Genomic DNA, 20807 nt, shown 5'->3' with positions numbered 1-20807 from the left:
GATCTCTGTGCTTTCGTGGAAAACAGCATGAAAGCATTTGGTTGCTAACTGCTGATATTTTGTGAGGATCTTTTAAAACTGTACCAATGTAGGTCAAGATGTTTCTAAATGTCATGATGGATGAGTTGGTCTCAGTCACTGTTTTATTGCCAGTTCTCACAGTTCAGTTTACTGAACTGAAGAACTGGTGCTGGCATGTTTATTTTAAAGCATCTTGTGGAAAATCAAGGCAAGCATTGGTGTCATCAGCAAAGGACCATCATGAGTTAAAACAGAGCCAGAAGTTTCAGAAAAATATGTACCACTTCCATATGAACTTCTGGACAAAAGTCAGCAGTGAGATAAGTGAAGATGTAAACTGCCAGAGAGTATGTCATATTATTTATTAACCTTAGTACAAAGTGGGTGTGTATCCACGTCTTAAAAAGATGAATGTAGTCCAGGATCTAATTTGTAGTTTCTACTGCTGGGCTAAATAAAGATCTGAGACTAAATAAGAGCAGGCATGCTCTCAAATTTTGCCCATGGTTACAAAACAAGCAAAGAGAAGGTAGTGGGCATCCTTTAGCTTGAGATATTTGGACTCTGCATCTGATTCACACAGTTTAACATGCACAATAATCAAGCTGGGAATGCAATCAGAGTTTTGGAAATTCTCCTTACTAAGACCTTCAAAGAGGTAATTCAGTTAGTTCATTAAATTAAAAGGATGGAAAATTACTAGCTGCAAACAAGTCAAGACAATACAGGGGGGGAAAAATCCCCAAAACTTTGAAGACAATTGATAATGTTGTGCAAACCTTTTGTTGGCTATTTGTACCTGTACCTATCAGGCTAACCCATGTTACTTTAACAAAAGACTTTTACCTCCTCCTTTCAAAACAGCATGTGAGTTTACTGTAAATATGTTTGCATTTCAATGACAACTGAATTAGGGAAACTAGTACAATATGTTGTTCTTTCACACACTGGTCCCCAGTAATAATAGGTACTATATCTCACCTGTGCTTTATATTCAAACTTTCACTGTCATGAAAGCCTGATGACATTGCCATGGCAGCATCTGGATAAAGGCCTGTCTGTGTGACAGGATGGACTGGTATCTTCCAGTTAGCAGTGTCACAGGAATGATACTTTTGTAGATTCTACACTGTTTTTCCCAGAATGTCTATTTGTTGGATTCCTAACCTTGACTTGCCATGTTGTTCCTTTATTATTATAAGTTATTCAGTTCAAACCTGATGAATCAGATATGTTTCTGCATAATGATTTATTTAAATATTGTATTTCACATTGATTTATGGCTTCTGTCATTACCTTTCTCCCTTCTGTCATTGAAGCCCTTGCCAAACTATCAGCTTGATTATGTAATCAAGTTGTTTAATTTAAAATAAGTAATTCCTTTCTTCTGTTGGAGTGGGGTGAGTGGTTTTCATTCTATTCAGTGTTAAATCCATCTTTACTTTTTCACTAACCCACATAGAAAGCCTGTGGTCATTATTTGCAGAAAAAAATGCCAGTTCAGTTGAGTCTGCAATTCTCATTTAAACCTGTATTGATTACTGACCATAAATGAGTGACCCCCACAAATTGCCAGGCGTAGAAGCAGATGTTGTTCACTGCATGGGGGATTTAGTTCAGTTAACGTGTCAATAAATATTTTTAATACAACAGTGTGACAAACAATGTCATGCTTCATTATTCTACAAATAGTTTCAGGAGGTTTATTGCCTACAGCACATCCCCAGACAATAGTATTAATTTCTGGAGCCAAAATTTAGTAATGTATGATATGCACATTCCCAGGAGATGGCATAGCATCACCTTCCAGGACAGATCCTCAGCAAGTGCAACTGATCTTACCTCTGTTAATCTCAGTAGATCCAGGGCATTTGCTTTAGGCCAGTTCTTTTCTTGAGCACAGATCATAGCCTGCAGTCCACAGTAGTAAGCCAGAATCACAACTGGTAAGCAAAACAGGCTGTAAATACACAGAGAGAGGAAAAACGAATTGATTTAAAGGATACAGTGGTAATTATTTTCTCTTTCTTTTAATGCAGATAAAATAGCTATTCCAGATTTTGGGACGGGTGCTATGGAGAACTGGGGGCTGATCACATACCGAGAAACAAACCTGCTGTATGATCCTGCAGAGTCAGCCACATCCAACAAACAGAGAGTAGCTGCTGTGATAGCCCATGAGCTCGTTCATCAGGTATATTTTCGGACATGAGTCACTTTTACAGTGTTTCAAATATATAGTCACAACATTTTAATCTTGAAAATACTGCCATTAACTTCATCTCAGGATCTTCTACATGTGCTCAAAATCTGATTGCAAAATATCATGTTAGAAGAGATCCCTGTCAGAGCTTTAAAATACTATGACTACTGCCTTGGAATTTTTCTCAGGAAGTTAGATGCTTGGGCCCAGACTGTCAGCCAGTTTATGAAAATCTGTCTAAAATGTCTTAGAGAAACTAATTTATGTGTGCAGATGTCTCTTTTGGGCAGGCAAACAAGAACAGTTATACACTGTGGCGGCTGTCTGAAAACATATCCTTAAAAGCAGAAATCATCAAATCAAGAGGAAGAAACTAAAAATATTTTCAGTGGCACATGAATCATTAGCAATCTCCTGAGTAATATGTAATTTTATAATAAAAGTGATGTTTTAACACAAGGCAAGGCCTTCATTCCTATTCAAACCCCAGAATTATGATAATTTTCATCTGGCAGCAGGAAGAAAAGTAAGCAAATCAGTGTTCTGTATGCAGATGGGAGATCTTGAAATGTACACGTACTATTTATCTAAACCTACATCTTTATGTTTATAATTGTAGTGGTTTGGAAATATTGTAACCATGGACTGGTGGGATGACTTGTGGCTAAATGAAGGATTTGCCAGTTATTTTGAGTTCCTGGGAGTAAATGCAACAGAACCAGATTGGAAAATGGTAATTATTTCTGCCTTGTAGAGGGTTGGCGGGGCTGGGAGGAACATTTTGGAAGGGAGTAAAATTTAGATGAGGATGATGAGGACCTAAAGTATATTTATAGAAAACTAACATAGTGTGGTGCAACATAAAGAAAAAGTTGGTCTAAGTTTTTCACCTACCTATGTTCTGGTCTGCAGCTAGTCAAAGTAAACTTTGTGAAGCTTCAGTCTGCAGGGAAGAGTCATTCTTTTTTAACCAGTGAGTCAAGTGTTCAGTTATTATGGCAAATAACACCTAGGTGGGTTCTGGACAGAGCCTTAACAGTTTTGCAGTGTTGCTTAAAGGTCTAACTCTGAAAGATGGAGATTTTCCTGTATTTATTTAGTTGGGCTGTACTGTTTTCATGGTACTTAGGATTGCTATCTGATCTGGTAAGGGCTGGGAACCTGGGCCTGTCTCCACAGCTTGAGCTATTATCAAGGAAAATAGTGGATTTCCATTCAGCTCCTGCCAGCATTGTAAGTGTCCTTTCAAATGCTCCAACTCAGACAATCTCTGTTCTGTACAGTACAAAAATAGGCAGTGACAGTGGATAGCCAAAGTGCTAACTGTGCCAGCTCCAGATGCTTTAAGGGGGTTGCAAAGAAGTTGACCTTAAATAGGCATTATATTCTGTGAATAAAGGGAGTTTTCTTACTCCTTCCTTCCTCCCCTCCCAAACAGATGTGATGGCACAGAGCACACATATTTTCCCCAGCTGTTCAGGTGTAATGAGGTTCTGGGTGCTAAGTCATACACAACATATGCCAGTGGAAGGGAGCAGAGTAGGTTTTGCGTAGGTTGAACCTATTAAAATCTACTATCTCCTGAGCCTAGTGACTTTAGAAGCAGGCAGTGCCTATTTTTACACTTTAAAGTAGAAGATCTGTGGTCCTATGTAAGAAAAAATCTAATTACTGAGTTTAAAATATAAAAGCCTTATTTTTATCTAGATATTGTGTTAATCTAAGATCTAAGACATTTCAATGCTATCCTAGTGAGTATTAGAAGAGAAAATCTAAATTGAATATTAGTCTGTTTTGGTCAATGTTGATTAGGAAATAAGGGGATTTTAACTGATGGCTACTTAATCTTTTTTAAAAAATACAAATAATTTAAAAAAACATTTAAGCCTTGGGGTGAGAAACCCTGCCTCCTTCTTCCCTCCCTCCCTTCCTACCCAGCTTCTCTTTTCCAAGAGGAGACCAAGATGCTTTGTAAATATTGTCACACTTCTGAAATTGGTAACACAGGCTACTCTTTTTGCCCTACTGGGAGCAAGGGAGGGTGGGATGGGTGTGTCTGTGTTACGATACACACAGGAAAACAGGATCTGAAAAAGGCAATTTCTCTTACTTAAGGAGAAATTGTATCTCTCGCCTCTCAGATATAAAGCAACAGTTTGCAAGTCCTTTGTAGAGGCATGAAATTTCATTCTATTTCAAATTGCCTAGAGAAGTTGAAGTTCAAGCTACTTATTTGAGAAGTAGGCATATACTCCTGCCTTTGTTTCCATTCTAATGTCTTCTTTTTCTCAGCCTGAACAGGTTTTAATTGAGGATGTGCTTCCTGTACTCAAGGATGACTCTTTGCTCTCTTCCCACCCAATTGTAGCCAATGTGTCATCTCCAGCTGAAATCACCTCTGTGTTTGACGGGATATCCTACAGTAAGGTAGGACATCCTTCGGTTGGGGAAACTTAGGAGAGGAGATAAAAGTCAGCTGTGCTCATAATCAGGACTCCAAACTCACTTGAGCTATGTCTGTGCACATCTTTGTTCTGGGAGGTTCCCAACTGCAGTCAGTGACGATGCAGTTAAAAGCAGCGGTGAGAGCAGCAGAGCCTGGTCAGCCACTGCGCACCATGCAGGCCTGCTCACAGCATGCAGTGATGCAGGCAAAGCACGGTGTCACCGGCCTCTGCCACTAGAGTGCTGGGTTTAAAATTAAACTAAACAAGGTGCTAATCACGCCCCTCTCCCATCACCTTGTGCTGATGCAGCCCAGTCATGTCAAGGCTCATAATCTAACACTAGGGTAGAGGAGGCAAGGGCAGATGTCCAGGTATCCTTTCTGTCACTTCTCCATCACACCTGCCAGCATAACTTCTCTTTTGAGGAAGCAAGGCAGGGAACTAAGCAGTGAAAACAGGAAAGTGACTTTTTATCTTAAGTTGCTCACAGTATCCCAGCCACCCAAAAAACCTTAGCAAAGATGGGCTACACCAGCCTCTACTGGCGTTGGCTTAAATTGGGAGATAAGTCAGCTTCACATTTCACTGAAAGTTGTGGAGCTCAGGAGCGCATTGGAGAACAAGAGTCCAGTAGCCCAGGCGGTGGTAGCAGACACTCTATTAAGCATTTGATAAGATTTTTGCTCATCCCATCCCAGAGTGTGACAGTGAGGACCTGTGCCCATAAAGACTCCCTAAGGAGCTAGCTGGAAGGATACCTTGGGTCTGCCTGAGCAGAGAGACACTGGAATGCTGGAGACATCCAACCACTGTTGTGACCAGGGCACACAGAGGCCTTTGGGAGTCCATGGCCTCTGGTAGTACTTGCTGTGTGAGGCAGCATCCTGGAGATCAGTGCTTGTGGGAAAGTGCTGTGAGGTCCAGAGTTTGAGGGACACCAGCAGCCATGCTGAGGATCATCACTTTGAAGACCCAGCCTAGGGGGCTGAGGCCAGCTTCTCTCTCTCCATATCGGGTGTAGCCAAAGCCACTTAGTCCTTAGACAAGTCTTAGACTTGGAACAAAGCAGGTGGTCTCCCCATATCTAACCAGGGGAGTCTCTTGTCTAAAGGGCCCCAACAACACTGTTCCCTCCAATTGTTTTCTGCAGGGCATCAAGACACAAGCCAAAGAAACACAGGAGAAAACACTCCTGCCACTCTTCTCCTCAACCAGCCATCTACCATGCTGTTTCTGACCCTGATACACCATATTTTATTGGCAGCTTCCTATATGAGCCTGTCAGTGTTCCCTATCTGATGCCGTAACATGCTCCCACTGAACACACAAAATCCAGCATTATTAAACACTGCTTGTTGCTTTCCCTTCAAGCTCCCATTATCAGCTAAACATACAGTATATATTGCATTGACTTTAGTTTCAGCTGTGCTACAGTCTGTAACTATAGATACTACTTTTATTAGCTAGACTTGATCCATCCATTTCCATCAGTTTTCTGTTTTCAATTGTTAAATCCTCTATCCAACAATACAACCAGTATTTATTGCATCATAAATGCCTCACAGTCAAACCATAAACCATGTAAAAACCTGCATTGTGTAACAGTGTTAAAATCAAACCAACAAAAGTCACGAAATATACAGAGCTAAATCAAATACTCTGGATCAAAATCTATTTTAGTGGTGAGCTAAGTAAGAAACATACTTTTGCAGGATCTGTAAAAACAATGGAGAAAAAAAAAATCCTAGCTTTTACTCATCTCTTTGTGCCTAGATAATTACAACATGAACTCATTTTTTTTAAGCAAAAACACTTGACGACTTGTGCATTGTTTGGGAACAGTTTGCTTGGGATATAATTTGGCTTGGGTTATAATTTGGCTTGAAAGAGAAAGTCTTTGCGTAGATTTAGCTCAAATTACTGTTGGTATTTATATATAAATGCGTGACAAAATTAGCTTGTTTCTTTTCGGCTTTGTTTTGGCTTCTCTTCTGTATTTTTCTTTTAAAAACCATCTTCTCATGATAATATTCATTGCTAAACAAATAAAGCATAATTTGGAATGCTCTCTGTTAGTCTTACCAGAACAACCAGAGAGCTTATCCAATCCTAAAACCCGAATGAATTGCCTAAGGGTCTATGGAGTCATTGCAGTGTATTCTGTATGAGATCCTCTAACTGCTGTGGGATTGATAGGGCATTATATGCCTAGGAAAGCTCTACTAGAGCAGAGCTGGTGAGTAAACAATTAATGTACATAATTGTTTTAATCTGTTTTTTAAAAGTATTTGCATCTCATCTCTTTCCCAGTTTAATCCTCCCTCTCATTTTGAAAGGTTTTATTAAAGTATCAGTGATCTTTTTGTCTTAAATAAGTTCTGTTAGAAATTTGCTCTTGGACCCCCATATTTTTGGAACTTCCCAGCTACAGAAGTTTAGGATTAATCTTCCACATTTCTGCCACAAATAAATCTTGCCACGTACTTGGCAATTACTATGAAATTATGTGGGTGTTGATAAAAGACTCCCTCCTATACCTCCATCAGAGAATGTCAGCTAGTCAAATTAAGGTCACTTGCTGAGCCTCCCCAAATAGTTGTAAGAAAGGGAAGTTATTAAAACACTGGTGTTCCTATAATCAGTAATTTTTGTTACGATGAGTTTTTTTCAAACACACTTCATCATGGACTACAGAGGAATGACACGAGGGGGGAAGAGACTGAAATATAATAGTAGAAGGTACAAGTGACTAACTTTACATTGCATTTTAAAGCAAAAGGAGTCTCCATGTGTAAGTGTGTATTTGTACTTTGGCTTTTAATATAAATGGGAGGGGATGGTTTCTGAGTGGTGATGTCAGATAAGAAGTGGCTGAGAGAAAAAGCTGAGGAACTGAGGTTCCCTAGTGCTTACTCGTGGCCTTATGATCACCATTGATCATTAAGCAGCTTTAGGATTACCACTAATGGATATCTGTTCTAAATGTTACTGAATTGGTTTTGAGCATATTCCATGACATCAGGTTTCTGTATCAGAAAGCAGTCATCTGCTGCCCACCTTGATTCTCCAACAATAGCCTGGAAAGCAGTTTGAGGCATATCTGTTCAAACAGTCCCTCTACCATGACTCATCTAGTCCTTATTCTCAGACACATAAATAGAGGAAAGAGGATTTACTGAGAATTCAGATAATATTATTGTTTTCATGGGACAACTGGATTTTTAAACCATTCATAACATTAGGCTCTCAACTGCCCCTTGATTTCTCTCAGAAAATGAAAACATGCAAATCCTAAAATTGTATTTTGCATCTTAGATGGAGTTTGCACTCCTTTTTTTTTTTCTTCATCATCTTGTGTGCACTCTGTTCTTTGTTCCACATGGCTCTTCTACTTCTCTCTCCTGTCTTCCTTTTGTTTCTTTCTTCTTTCAAGGTCCTAATGGTTTGGGTTATTTTCTGTGAAGCCCCAGTTATTAACTCCTCTGATTCCAATTCTACCCTGCTTCAGAGGCCAGAGCTCTTACACTACTCCTCAGCAAATCTCATTCCTTATCTTCAGATGGCATACCCAACCTGTAAAACCCCAGACTTGCAGCACTTTTAGAGTTCCCTTCCTGTTTTGTGTCCATCTGAAGTCACTGCCTCTCTCAGGCTGTTCCCCTGACATGGGGAGTCCCCTGCTGCCCTCACCCCTGAGCTGTTCTACACAAAACAGGGAGCCCTGCTCACACAAACTGGTACAGTGGCAGGACAGTAAGCTGCAGCAGCAGGGCTCGGGAGCTGAACGTAGGAACAAGTGTCTGATCACAACTAAAGACTGATTCTCACATCCAGATTTAAGCTCCACCAGGTAGGCATGCTATCAAACAAAGGAAGTAGAAAAACCACTTCCTTAGTCTGATGGATGATTTCTATTTTTGCCTTGTAAAATACTCATTCACATGTTGCCTTTTAGATGAATGAAAATCATGTTAGAGCAGTGTGGATTGACCTTCTCCCCTTTCTCTTTGTCCTCAGGGTGCATCAATCCTCAGAATGATTCAAGACTGGATTACACCAGAGCTCTTCCAGAAAGGCTGTCAGGTAAAGGTGGCATCAAAACCTGCCAGACACACAGCCCATCTTTATGTGACAGTAGCAAAGCCATTATTCAAAACATGAATATCAGAGGTCCTGGTATTGGTAGCAAAAGTACATAGTGGGTTTCAATACTGAGTGGACAACATAGAGGGGAAGAAGTTCCATGCTCCCACAGAAGCAGGAATGTGAACTGGATAAAGATTTGATAGCCAGACAGTGAGGACCTAAATTCCTGACAGCTTTTAGTGGAAGAACCTCCTCTACCCCACTGCTATCCTGTTGTCAATTGGGATCCCCTCATTCTGCTGTAAAGTGTGTCTGTGGCTTCCTATGGCCACAATCCTCCAACCCACACAAGGCTGACGTGTAGGGACACTCTTCAAGGCATCAGCTCATCCGTGCCCTGAGGCAGGGACACCCAGCCCTAAAAAGTGAAGGTAATAGGGAGAAGAAAAGAGGTACATTGCACAGTTCATAGTCCTTTCTTGTGGAGGAAAAACGTGGTGCTACAAGGTGACAAAATGGGAGAAAGGAGCCAACCTACAAGGAGAAAACTTGTCTGTCCTTTATTCTGAACAGACATTGGTAACAAGCGTTACAGTGCAGGCTTACCACATTTGTTCTTACTTCCCTCTCTCATGAAGAGCACATTTATGGGCTGTTACAAGGTAGTTGTATTTTCCTGTACTCCCCTTTTCACTTAATCAGAACAGTTACCCAAGATGGGAAAATACAGCCACCTTGTCTCCAAGAGCCTAACCCTTTCGTTCTGCTCAGAGCCTTCAGGAGCGCTAAGGTAGGCAGCTGCGGCCAACAGCGAAACAAACAGCACCATCTACTGACTGAACACCGCCGGGAGCAGGTGACAGGCTAGGAAAACACCCGCCAAGCAGCCAGGGAAGGCGCAGGATGGGAATAAGGTTTAGGCATTGCGAACTCTTTGCTGACCACCATTACTCGGTGTAACAATCGTTTTGATCAAAACGTAGAGGTCACTAGATTTCCTGCTTCCACTCTGAGTCCACAGGTAGCGAAATCTCATTAAATATCTTCTTCCTGCTAAACAGCCTCTTATATTAGTCAGAAATTTGCAGCAGGGTATAGTGGTGTCCATTTAAACAAAACCCAAAAAAATCTTCAAATACAAATTTATTTCCTACTAACAAGTCACTCTGGAAAACGCTGACTTTTGGTGTTATGGGATGCATTGGACAGCAAAGGAATTTCATCAGCTGAATACTGATCCATTCAATTTCCCACTCACAGAACTACCACCCATGTGTGGATACTCTGTGCAACTGAGAGGTGCTCTCTGTATCCCTGTACAACTGAATATGTGTATTGTTTTCATAGGCAAACAAGAAACACTGGTAGTATTTTCACAGTCTTCCATCTCTCTCTAGGCATATTTGAAGAAACACCATTTCCAGAATGCCAAGACACAACAATTCTGGGAAGCTCTGGAAGAGGTGTGTTTTGCATCCACCCAAACCCTTGCTGATAAATGTTTCATATCTCACCCACTAATTTCAGTTTCTCAAAGTTTTAATATTCTGTAGCTCTTCTGTAAATGAGAGATCACAAGCTAGGCAGCCTCCCAGTATATTTCTCTTTTGTTTTCTTTCTTTCTTGCTTGCTTGCTTGCTTGCTTGCTTTTGCATAAGGCTGTGGGAGTGGAGTAAGAACCAAGAAAGGAGGCCTTGCTAACAAACACCCTGCTGCTGAAACATTCCCCCTGAAACTTAAACTCATTCCACGTGTGAAACACCTCTCATCCACCATCATGCACCCCATACTGTCTCTTTTCTCTCTCCAGATTCAGGTGTTGGAAAGCTATCAGTAGCATCAATTCACAAGTAATTTTGGTGCTTATATCCCTCTCTAGCTTCTGAGTCCCAGTTGGGTCATCATCTGTGCCACCATTTTCTGATCTTTCCTGTTCCTTGCGGCTGGACTATTTTTTTCCATCTATCTCATTAGCCCCCATTATGCTGGCATACTGCCAGGTTCTTCCCTGGCATTTTTTCCTTTTCTTCCAACCCTGTGGACATGCACACAGACTAAATTGTGCTTTTGCTTTTTAGTTCCAGTCTTCTCCTTGGTCCCAGACTTCTTCCTACTCAGCAGAACTTCCTGCTTTCTCTCTCTAGTGCTTTGCATCTTCACATCATCTTCCTCATCTGTAAAAAGTCACTAGAAGTGACTCTAGCTCACTTCTCTCACAGGTGGCATCCTCGGGAGGTAGTGACAGCTTTCTTCAGCTCCAGTTCCTAGGGCAGATGTTCAGGGTTCACAGAATGAATCAAATTTTACATTGGTGCAGCTGCTGGTGGTTAATACTGGCTCTTTCTTCACACTCAAAACAGGACACACTGCAAGGAGGCTTCTGCCTTTAAAAATCCCACTGTGTCCTTTCTGTCTTGTTCAGTTTTTCTGTCAGAAAAAAATTGAGAGATCTTTGAGCATGCAAGGGGCCTCAAAGGTTCCTCAGTATTTCTTGTCCATACTACTGGCCAGTCTCTTGCCTACACATTTCTCATTTCTTCTGTGGGTGTTCAAGATTCCAAATAATTTCTTTCTTCAATGACAGGTACCATAAAAGGATTTAATTGAGGATTTTTTTGTCCTGAACATGCTCTTTCCTCTGCCCCTTTCTGCTTTTCTTTCTCTTAATACCAGAGAGACTTTCTTTCCTCTTAGGACTGAGTTTCCATTTTCACTACAACCTTCTTCCATTATTCACAGGCAAGTAACAAACCTGTGAAGGAAGTCATGGACACCTGGACTAGGCAGATGGGCTACCCTGTTTTGGAGATGGGAAATAATTCAGTATTCACACAGAAACGTTTTCTTTTGGATCCCAGTGCAAATGCTTCTCATCCTCCTTCTGATCTTGGGTAAGTTCCTACTGCAGATGTTGATTCATACCAGGTAGAAACTAAGTAAAATGTACCTCATTAAATGCATTTACAAAAATAAGTTTAAAAAACCAAACCAAAACGAAAAAAACCCAAATGAAAAAAACAAACAAAAAAACCCCAATGATAAAAAGCCGCCCACATATAAACAAACAAAACCCAAAACCCTATATAGGTTTTCTCTTGGGAAACACAATACCTGTCTAAATTCCATCATAGTAAGCTCCATAAAAGAACAAGTAAAACCAGAAGTGTATAAATCTGTTAAGATACTTTGTTTAGGAGATACAAAATATTTAATCTTTCTTCCTGGAGGTAGGAGGAGATACCATAACCTTAATTTTTTTTGTTTTCTGGAAGTTAGTGACCATTTACTTAACCTAGGGTTATAAAGATGACATCTATTTCCCATTGCATTTGTCACCAAGGAGAAATCTCCCTGGGAGAAAGTATAATATACTAATATGAAGAGCAGCTGACTGCTCAAAAGGGCTTGATCATTTTAGCAGCCCTATGCAGGTGGCTGACGTTACACTCGCAGCATGCTCTGCTGTCCCACATCCCTGATTGCCTGGTCACAGTCTTGGTCAGCCTGTGCTGTGGCTCCATTCCTGCCCAAATTTCTCATCTTTGTCCTGGGCATGCCCTGGAGTGAAGAAACTACCCAATAAAGATATACAAGGAGCTGAGGAACAAGAGTTAAGGTCGTATTTGCCTCCCAGTGCTTTTTAATGAAGGAATTAGGATTGTCTTGGAGAAGAAAAATAGGCTGGAAAAGGCAAGAAGCCCTCTTAACTGCATCACAGTTGTTGCTTAAACTCTTTCCTTTTTTCCATCTGCAAAAAAACTTCTGTAATACTTAACCATTTATTTCAAGTCAGCATTGCAAAGATTAGTGTCTGCACAAAGCATCAACATCAACCTTGATACCACTTATTAACATAAAATCATCTTTTACTAAATCAATTGCTTTGTATCCTGCTAGAATCTTGCCTGACATTATTTAGTATGTATATGTTCATAAGCACAAGTCAGCTTCAAAAAACAAGATGTAAGCATTAAAATAAACAAAGAAACATAGACATATTGGAGTGGTTTTTTTACTATTTGGTTTCAAATGTAATTTGACTTTCTTTCCCATTAAATAATTTCAGTTACAAATGGAATATACCAGTCAAATTTAAGCGTGGTGATTCATCACATTATGCTTTCTACAATGCATCAGATTCTACAGGTAAATGTATTCTCTTTTAAGGATAATGAATGGATGAAAGTTTTCCATATAATTTACAAAAAAGCAGAGCACAGAATGAACTTTCATACTTTGCAGTTTTCAGGTCCAGGAGGTAGCACACAGCTTGGTTATTCCAGTTACTAGTAATTTCAGTGATAAGATTTCTATTTCCCCTGTACAAACAAGATGTCAATTTAGACTCAGTTTCAGTATAGTGCTTAAGCATCTTAAATACAGTCCTATTCAAGGAAACATCTATGCATACTCTTAATTATAATGCACTAAAATCAATTTGGCTTAGATATGGCCATTGTCCAGTCCAGGAAAAGAGGAGAAGTGGGAGGCTGGTGAATGCTTTTGTGGCATGGTAAACTGGCAACTTGAGTTCAATTAAAGAAAAAGAACTACAAATGATTAATCACCTTTTCTTATGCTGATTTCCGAACTGAGAAAATTCCTACATGGTTCTTTTTGATCATTGTTCTATTATGCAGTCAAATCTGAATTTCTTCTACTACACCTCCAGTGGACAAAATTGTGGGGAAAAATTACTTTTTTCAGATTTTAAATTATATCCCATTGAATGTCAAAAATATAACAATTGGCTTATCTTTTCTTGTACTTGTTTGTTACTTTCTTAAAATGCAATTTGTCTTTTGTTCTGGGGTGGGGTTTTTTTTAAATGGTTGCTTTTAGTATCCACACAAAAACAAACAAAAAATATCTTATGTTATGATACAAGTCAGAAGTTAACACAAAGAAATTTTCTTTCTCTGATTTCCACATGATCTGAGGGCTGCAAGGGGCTATTAACTTCACAAATCATGCAAAGTCTTGATTAGGTGCTTACTTCTACATTCACAAAATTTCTATCTTGCAGGGCAAACAGCAACTGTGGGGAAAAATCTCTTTAGAAATACTTTGTATGTAACATCCAAACAGAAACATGCTTTTAACTACAGCCACCCTCAAAACAGAGATTCAAGACCATTGTTTTCAATATGAAATAGAAAAATTTTCATAAGTAGCATCACTAATTGGACCAGGCCAAGCTTCTGAGAGAGAAAAATTTTCAAGTATTCATTTTAAATGGGAAAATCCCTAAACATGAGTGCTTGCATGAAGTCTCAGCCTATTTTGTAAATCTTTTATCAACAGTTACAAAAATAGAATCAAAGAAGAGTAAGGAAAGAAAAGTTAAATTTAGTTGAAACAAACTGGAAAATGAAACTAATGAAGGATAAAATATGAGAACTTTAATAGTGCACACGAGGATGAAAAATGTTTAAAAATATATATTTGCAAGAACTGCTTCTTTGCAATTGTTTACTTCTTACAATGACACTAAATCTCACCATCCTCATCCTACTCAGAATGAATTTCAAATTTAACAAACTAGCTTCCCCAAATAATTACTGCAATTCATTTGTGTAAGACAAGTGCTGGCATTCATCAAAATCTGTAATAACTCATCTTTACTGAGAGCTATTTAGAAGTAAATAAAGAAATAAATTAAATTAAGGGTTGGACCTTATTTTGATATCCATTAAAATCAAATAAAATGTTTGGAGTCCAGGAATCTCCAGTGAGTTCTGCATCATATAAGGTGCACAAACTGATGACTGTTTGTTTTGTAGGAATTCAAATACCATCTTCTACTGATACTTTTGTGAATGTTAATCCAGACCACATTGGATTCTTCCGGGTGAATTATGATAGTCAAAACTGGGCCAATTTAAGCAATCTTCTGCTCCAAAATCACACAGTGAGTGTTGTAATGTCTAACTTGTCTGGTGGGTCTCTTATAAGAGGTCTGTAAGGCTGGGGTTTTTCTGCAAATAATCTGTATATTCTTGATCCCTCTTTTCCTCTTTTCATACAGATGTTTTCACCTGCTGATCGCGCAGGGATTTTGGATGACGCTTTTTCTTTAGCAAGGTAAACTAATTCTCTACAGAGATTTCAACACAAATGTTTCACTTTCTGTTGCCTAATAATTAGGATTCAGGCAACCCTGGTGGTTGAAAGAAATTTTCTGACTTTGGCATGAGCTTTAATTCTTTGTTGCTTTATCTTGTGGGTGCAAGGGGGTGCATTTAAGTATGAATTGCAACTTGCATTACCATTGCAATCATGAGAAATGCTCCCTTTCAGTACCGTGGCAAGAAAAAAGCAGGCTTCAGTTGCACAGGTCTTAGAAAGGGGTGTTTTCTCCATATAATTTACAATAATGGAAGCACTCCAGAAGAGGTTAGGTATCCAGAAAAGCAGAGGTGTGCCTACAATGCATACCAAGGCATTGAGTAGCTACCACCTCAGCTAGTAGTTTGCTTAGAAACTTGATTGGAAACTTCTAGATCTTGAACCCAGCCATGCTGACACAGATAAATTTTAAGCAATCTGTAACAGGCTCTAAGTCTCCTCAGCCTTTCAGGATGTCACCAACCAGCAATTCCTTTCTTATTTTGCTATATTAATGTCAATCAGTTAAAGGCTGCCCACTTCTAGGCATACTGGGCTGCTGCACAATGCTAGCAGTCTTCTCACAATGGCACAACTCCTATGGTTAGGCATTGATCAACAGTGATCCTTGGTTATCTCTTTGGAAAACACCTTCCAAGTTACATTCCAGACAACTTTCTCCCTCACAAACTTTACTATTTCAGGCCTTCTAAAGTAAATAGTAAATCTAATATCTTTGGAGAAGCAAGATTTCAAATTCATTAAAATAACAGAAGTTATGTTTTCTCCTTCCACAGACCTGGACTTGTGAATTACGCTGTTCCCCTGGAACTCACAAAATACCTAGGAAAGGAAACAGATTATTTGCCTTGGAATAGAGCTATATCAGCTGTAACGTACCTTGCAAACATGCTTGAAGATGATAAAACTCTCTATCCCCTGTTTCAGGTGATGAAGCAAAATAAAACCCAACCCACCTTGGGACCACTGAATCTGATAATTCAGAATCTCTCACAAGAATAATACTGAAGTTCAAGTGATTTTCAGTGTTGCTGAACTATTACATTTACTTTTCATTATTGTTCTCTTAAGAAAACCCTCTAAACACTGCTTCATAGTGGTATCTGAATTACTTGAATTCTGCATTCAGGACCATGCACTTGGAGAAAAGACATTATGCCTAATTATTCTTATAATCTGTCACCATAAGGCATGTTACAGGTATTTATTAGTCAAGGCTGTCCTGCATTCAATAATAGGGCAGCAAAATCTCAAACACCTGTCCTCAGCACAAAGGATGGCTATATCTCTATGTGGCAGTGAGTAGGTTTGTTAGTTGACCTAAAATACTGAACATGATTTAATGGTCACTAAAGTAGGTATGTCCTGGACTATCATCTCTGGAAAGCAGTTGTGGCAGTGTGTCCTTACTGTACCCCAGCTGTCATCTGGGAACACAGACAAGGCTGGAGAGCACCAGGTTGGCTTTGTCCTGTCTGCACATCAGTATTGCAAGCTTTCAGACTTGGCATGCTGTGGGGATGTGGAAAGATTGTGTGTGTGCCTGTTCATGTTACTTTTCATTCAAGAGATGCTAGTTCTGAAAAAAAATTAAGGAGAACAAACGATGAAATTAAATATATTATTATTTAAAGAAATCTACACATGTAACCAACATCCTTTTTCTACTTCAGAAATATTTTCGCAATCTGGTAAAACCAACTGTGGATGAACTGGGCTGGGAGGATTCTGGAGACCATTTGCAGAGGTGGGACAATCTTTATTTTTTCCTTCTCATGTTATTGATGCATTCAAACAATAGTTAGCAGTAGGAAAATATCTCTCTCACTCTCTCTCTCTTTCCAAGGCTTCTTCGTGCATCTGTTCTAGACTTTGCCTGCAGTATGAATGACCCAGAATCTTTGAACAATGCTTCTCATCTCTTCAATCTCTGGTTACAAGGAGAAACGTGAGTGCTCACATCTTTTGTGGTTTGTGAGGAACACAGCATGTGACTGGGTACCACTGATCTCAAGTAGGAAAGGGGGAAGAATATTTAAGTTCTGTTTCTTTATTTTAGTATTCCTGCAAATCTCCGACTTATAGTATATCGCTATGGGATGCAGAACTCAGGCAATGAGACATCATGGAATCACATGTTTGACAAATACCAAGAAACTTCATTAGCCCAAGAAAAAGAAAAGTTGCTATATGGCCTGGCATCAGTGAGGAACATCACCCTTTTGGACAGGTGATTTAAACACACACAGATTTCTCTTTTCCTACAGAAGCAACCGTTTGCTGTTTGCTCTTCCCCCTCTTCCTCTCTTCTGTGCTGTCATTTTGGTCAGATTACAGCATGAGGAATGCAATACATTTTCAAGACCAGTTATCTAACATGCCCCACTGAGATTGTACTATGGCAGGGAAAAAGCCTTGTTCTTTTAGCAGAAAGGTATTGAAGATATGGTAGTTGCTGCACACAATCAACAACCTTCAGCTCTTCCAACAGTGTGTACACCCTGTGCAATTTTAGTTGCTTAATAGTTAATTATCGGGAATAAATTAGTCATCCATTTCCTCTTTATCAGTAAAGAGAGGCCAGACCTACAAAGCACTGCTTATCCCAGACCAGGAAAGGAGCTTAAAATCAATGGAAAGAATTGCTTTTGGGTGTTGTCAGTCACCCTCCATTAGCTTCAGTTTGCTTAGCCTAGATGTCTACTTTCTAACTAGCTAAAATTAGGCAAACAACCTTGAGCAATTGTTATTAACAGTCCTATGAAGGCATCCACGTGAACTTGCAATGCTCCCTGAGGTGCTGTGCAAAAGTGCTCAAGCTAGAACCAAAAATGTTGAATTCATGCTGCCATGGCAATGATGAGGAGTCTGGATACTGCCCCAGAGTCATCCAGCAGACTGTCTGACTTGGCAAGTATCTCACCAGGCTGTCATCCTGCATAGGCACATTGGCTACTTTAGGCTTATCTGATAACTTTGCATGTTGCTATATCTTGTAGCACTCATGCAAGCAAACACCTACACCAGGGCCATTCACCACTGTATCAGAGCCCTATCTAAATACCATAACATGGAGCAGGCTCTGCTTGAAAGAGTTCCAAGTTTAAAGGAGGTGAAACACGGAAGTATAGGAGATTCAAAAAGACTCAGAAAGAGTAAATAAAAGATTTAGATTAATTGAAATAACAGTAGGAAGCAGCTGCATTCCTAAATTTTTGTGACCGCAACAGCCTTAATCTAAAGCCATTAAATAGCTAATGGCTGACATGATTAAGACATGAATTAATTAGCTAGATCAGACTATATTTGCAGAAAATAAAAAATTCCTCCTAAAACAGGGAAAGCTTTTCTCTCAATTTACTATTAAAATAGCAAACAAGGAGGGAAGAGCAAACAGATTGAACAAAATGTCCATTACATATAGGAAAAAAGAAGACAATCCTTAATCCCAACACACAACAGCTTGAAAGGGTGTTCTTTTGCAGCTGCTGCTGTGAATCCATGACCATGCTACTCATCTCCCTGCAAACATGTGTGCTTCACCCTGTCAGTCAAAACCATCTGTGCCATAACTGGAAGTATAGCTGCAGCACTTGCAGGCATGCTCTGCCCAAATGAATTTTAATTTTGTATGGAAAAAATTTTCCAAACAAACAGCACAGATGTCAATGTGAGCAAGCCACCTGTGCATGTATTCATGGTCCCTATAAAATCTTTAAAGTCTGGACTACTACTTTTTTTGGTGCTTGGCTTAACAGGCTGAACTACTAACTGATCCAGTCTTGTTTTCTCTACTGCATTAAAATATAGGAATAATAATGGGGTTTGGCTATTTTCAAATAGAGACATAAACTCTACCTACTTTGCTAAAGATTCCTAACTAAGATTTCTTTCAATACAATTACCTCTTGACACAAATTACATTTTAGATCTGTGTACTTTACCTTTAAAATGCTACAGGAAAAAAAATAATATTCCTGTTTGGAAATGGTTCTCATTGAATCCTATGGCATTTCCCGTAGATATCTGAAATATATTTACAACACCAGCCTCATCAAAAGCCAAGATGTGTTCACGGTCCTGAGATACATCTCATATAACACCTATGGGAAAACAATGGCCTGGGACTGGATACGACTGAACTGGCAGTACTTAGTTGACAGGTACTTTAATGAACTCATGGGAAACTACATCCACCTGTAAATCTTGTTACATGCCATGTTTTCCTGTGTTTTCATTGTACAGTTATAATCACTGACCTTTGCAAAATGAAAACTGAAAGCTTATTCAACACAATTATATCCATTTGCTGTGGAAAAATTATTTTGTTGCTAACTTGAAAACCATTCTTTCCCTAAATGATTGCTACCAGTAAATGGTCATCAAGGAAAGAAAGTTTTACCAAGGCCACAGAAATCTGGTTATTGCATGGAAATTAGTGAATCAATTCTCCACTCTTGCGACTGATTTCATACCAAGAAGACAGAGTATAAAATGGGGGGGCTTTTTTAAATTTTACTCCAATGGTAACAGCAAGCAGCAGACATACAGATGAGCAGTGGAAGTAATCCCAAACCTTTTCACTTTTCTCCTCAATATTTGGGTAACTTATCTCTCCTTTCCATCTCCTTTTGGTGAGGGCACAGAAGGAAAGCACACCTGCAAGCCCAGAGCTGTGATCTGGACAGTTTTTGTATTGCTGAGCAGCAATATTCCTCACTTCCAGCCTGAGACAAGCAGTAATTACTTTAAAAAAATTATTCCACCATAAGAGATCACTCCATTAGTAAACATATTTAAGAACAGCTCAGATATTATGTAGGAGTGCTATTTTTCAACTATTTCAAAAAATGCTGAAATTTGAGTGTACCTGCTTTATTGTAATACAATTAGAAGTTTACACTTCAGATAATTATGGTTTTGCATCAAACATAATTTATTAAATTGTTTTTCTAGATTCACTATAAATGACAGATATCTTGGTCGAATAGTAACTATTGCCCAAACCTTCAACACTGAGCTCCAGCTTTGGCAGGTATGATGACATCAATTCTCTTGAATTTAAGTCAATATATTTCACTATCTTCTGGACAGGAAAATTATTTTTTTGTCCTCTGAATACTTAAAGCAGCAGGAGTAGACTGTAAAACTATTCCAATGCTACTAGCATGAGCTTATAGATCTCTCCCAGTCAGAATTACCCCTGACTGTGTCTTTGTAAAAAGCTGCTTGCCCAATAGCAACATTATTTACTTCACATCAATTCTTTTCTCTTTTCCAGGTGGAAAATTTCTTTGAAAAATATCCTAATGCTGGGGCAGGAGAAATGCCCAGGAGTCAGACACTGGAGCAAGTGAAGAGCAACATCGAATGGCTGAAAGAAAATAAGGAGGAAATACTATCATGGCTGGAAATCACAGCAGGGCCTCAAAGTCTTACTTTGTGAAAAAGATCAGGCACTCAGATCTTCAAAGATGTTTACCAATGTGGATTTCTCACCTAGGTATCTTACTAAGACCTAATATTTTTTTCTACAAACACTCAGGAGACCACTGCCAGAGCAATGTTGGTGTAGTTGCTTAGCAAGGATAGCTTGAGACCTGAATTTGACTGAACAAACAGGACAAAGGTTTAAAGTCATTCAAAGCAGAAGTGATGGCAGAACTGGTGTCCTTGCTGATCACTCTGGACTCACTCCTTATGCATGCCACTCTGCAAAGCTACTTCTTGGTTTGCACAGAAGTATGTCTAGTATACTCAGGGATTCCTTTCCAAGTGCACCTCATAGGAGCTTCCTCCTGAAGGAAAGGGAATTAAACGGTAGTTTTGACATTGTCTGAAAATCATCTCCTATATTCATAGCTGTAAAAATTCTATGTCTGGGATTTGGGTTTGCTTTCTGATACTACAGAAAGGCCAGT

At 39.3% G+C, this 20807-nt stretch overlaps 1 protein-coding gene across 1 annotated transcript in view; it reads left to right on the top strand.

Moving 5' to 3' along the window:
* ENPEP (glutamyl aminopeptidase) overlaps window positions 1–20332 on the top strand; it is a 33182-nt gene extending 12850 nt beyond the window's left edge. Inside the window, exons 5-20 of the mRNA XM_071432671.1 lie at window positions 2061–2215; window positions 2844–2957; window positions 4517–4651; window positions 8689–8754; window positions 10155–10220; window positions 11497–11648; window positions 12824–12903; window positions 14541–14668; window positions 14786–14841; window positions 15663–15813; window positions 16560–16633; window positions 16733–16834; window positions 16946–17116; window positions 18909–19049; window positions 19843–19921; window positions 20168–20332. Coding sequence (XP_071288772.1) covers window positions 2061–2215; window positions 2844–2957; window positions 4517–4651; window positions 8689–8754; window positions 10155–10220; window positions 11497–11648; window positions 12824–12903; window positions 14541–14668; window positions 14786–14841; window positions 15663–15813; window positions 16560–16633; window positions 16733–16834; window positions 16946–17116; window positions 18909–19049; window positions 19843–19921; window positions 20168–20332 — 1835 coding nt within the window. The remainder of the gene's footprint in view (window positions 1–2060; window positions 2216–2843; window positions 2958–4516; window positions 4652–8688; window positions 8755–10154; window positions 10221–11496; window positions 11649–12823; window positions 12904–14540; window positions 14669–14785; window positions 14842–15662; window positions 15814–16559; window positions 16634–16732; window positions 16835–16945; window positions 17117–18908; window positions 19050–19842; window positions 19922–20167) is intronic.
* Window positions 20333–20807: the final 475 nt, after the last annotated feature.

Source organism: Agelaius tricolor, unplaced genomic scaffold (genome assembly GCF_023055355.1).
Source record: "Agelaius tricolor isolate 1412-34295 unplaced genomic scaffold, bAgeTri1.0.p SCAF_8, whole genome shotgun sequence".
In the NCBI taxonomy this organism is placed as follows: Eukaryota; Metazoa; Chordata; class Aves; order Passeriformes; family Icteridae; genus Agelaius; species Agelaius tricolor.
The sequence above is the reverse complement of the archived record's forward strand: the minus strand, read 5'-3'. Positions and strand labels throughout refer to the sequence as shown.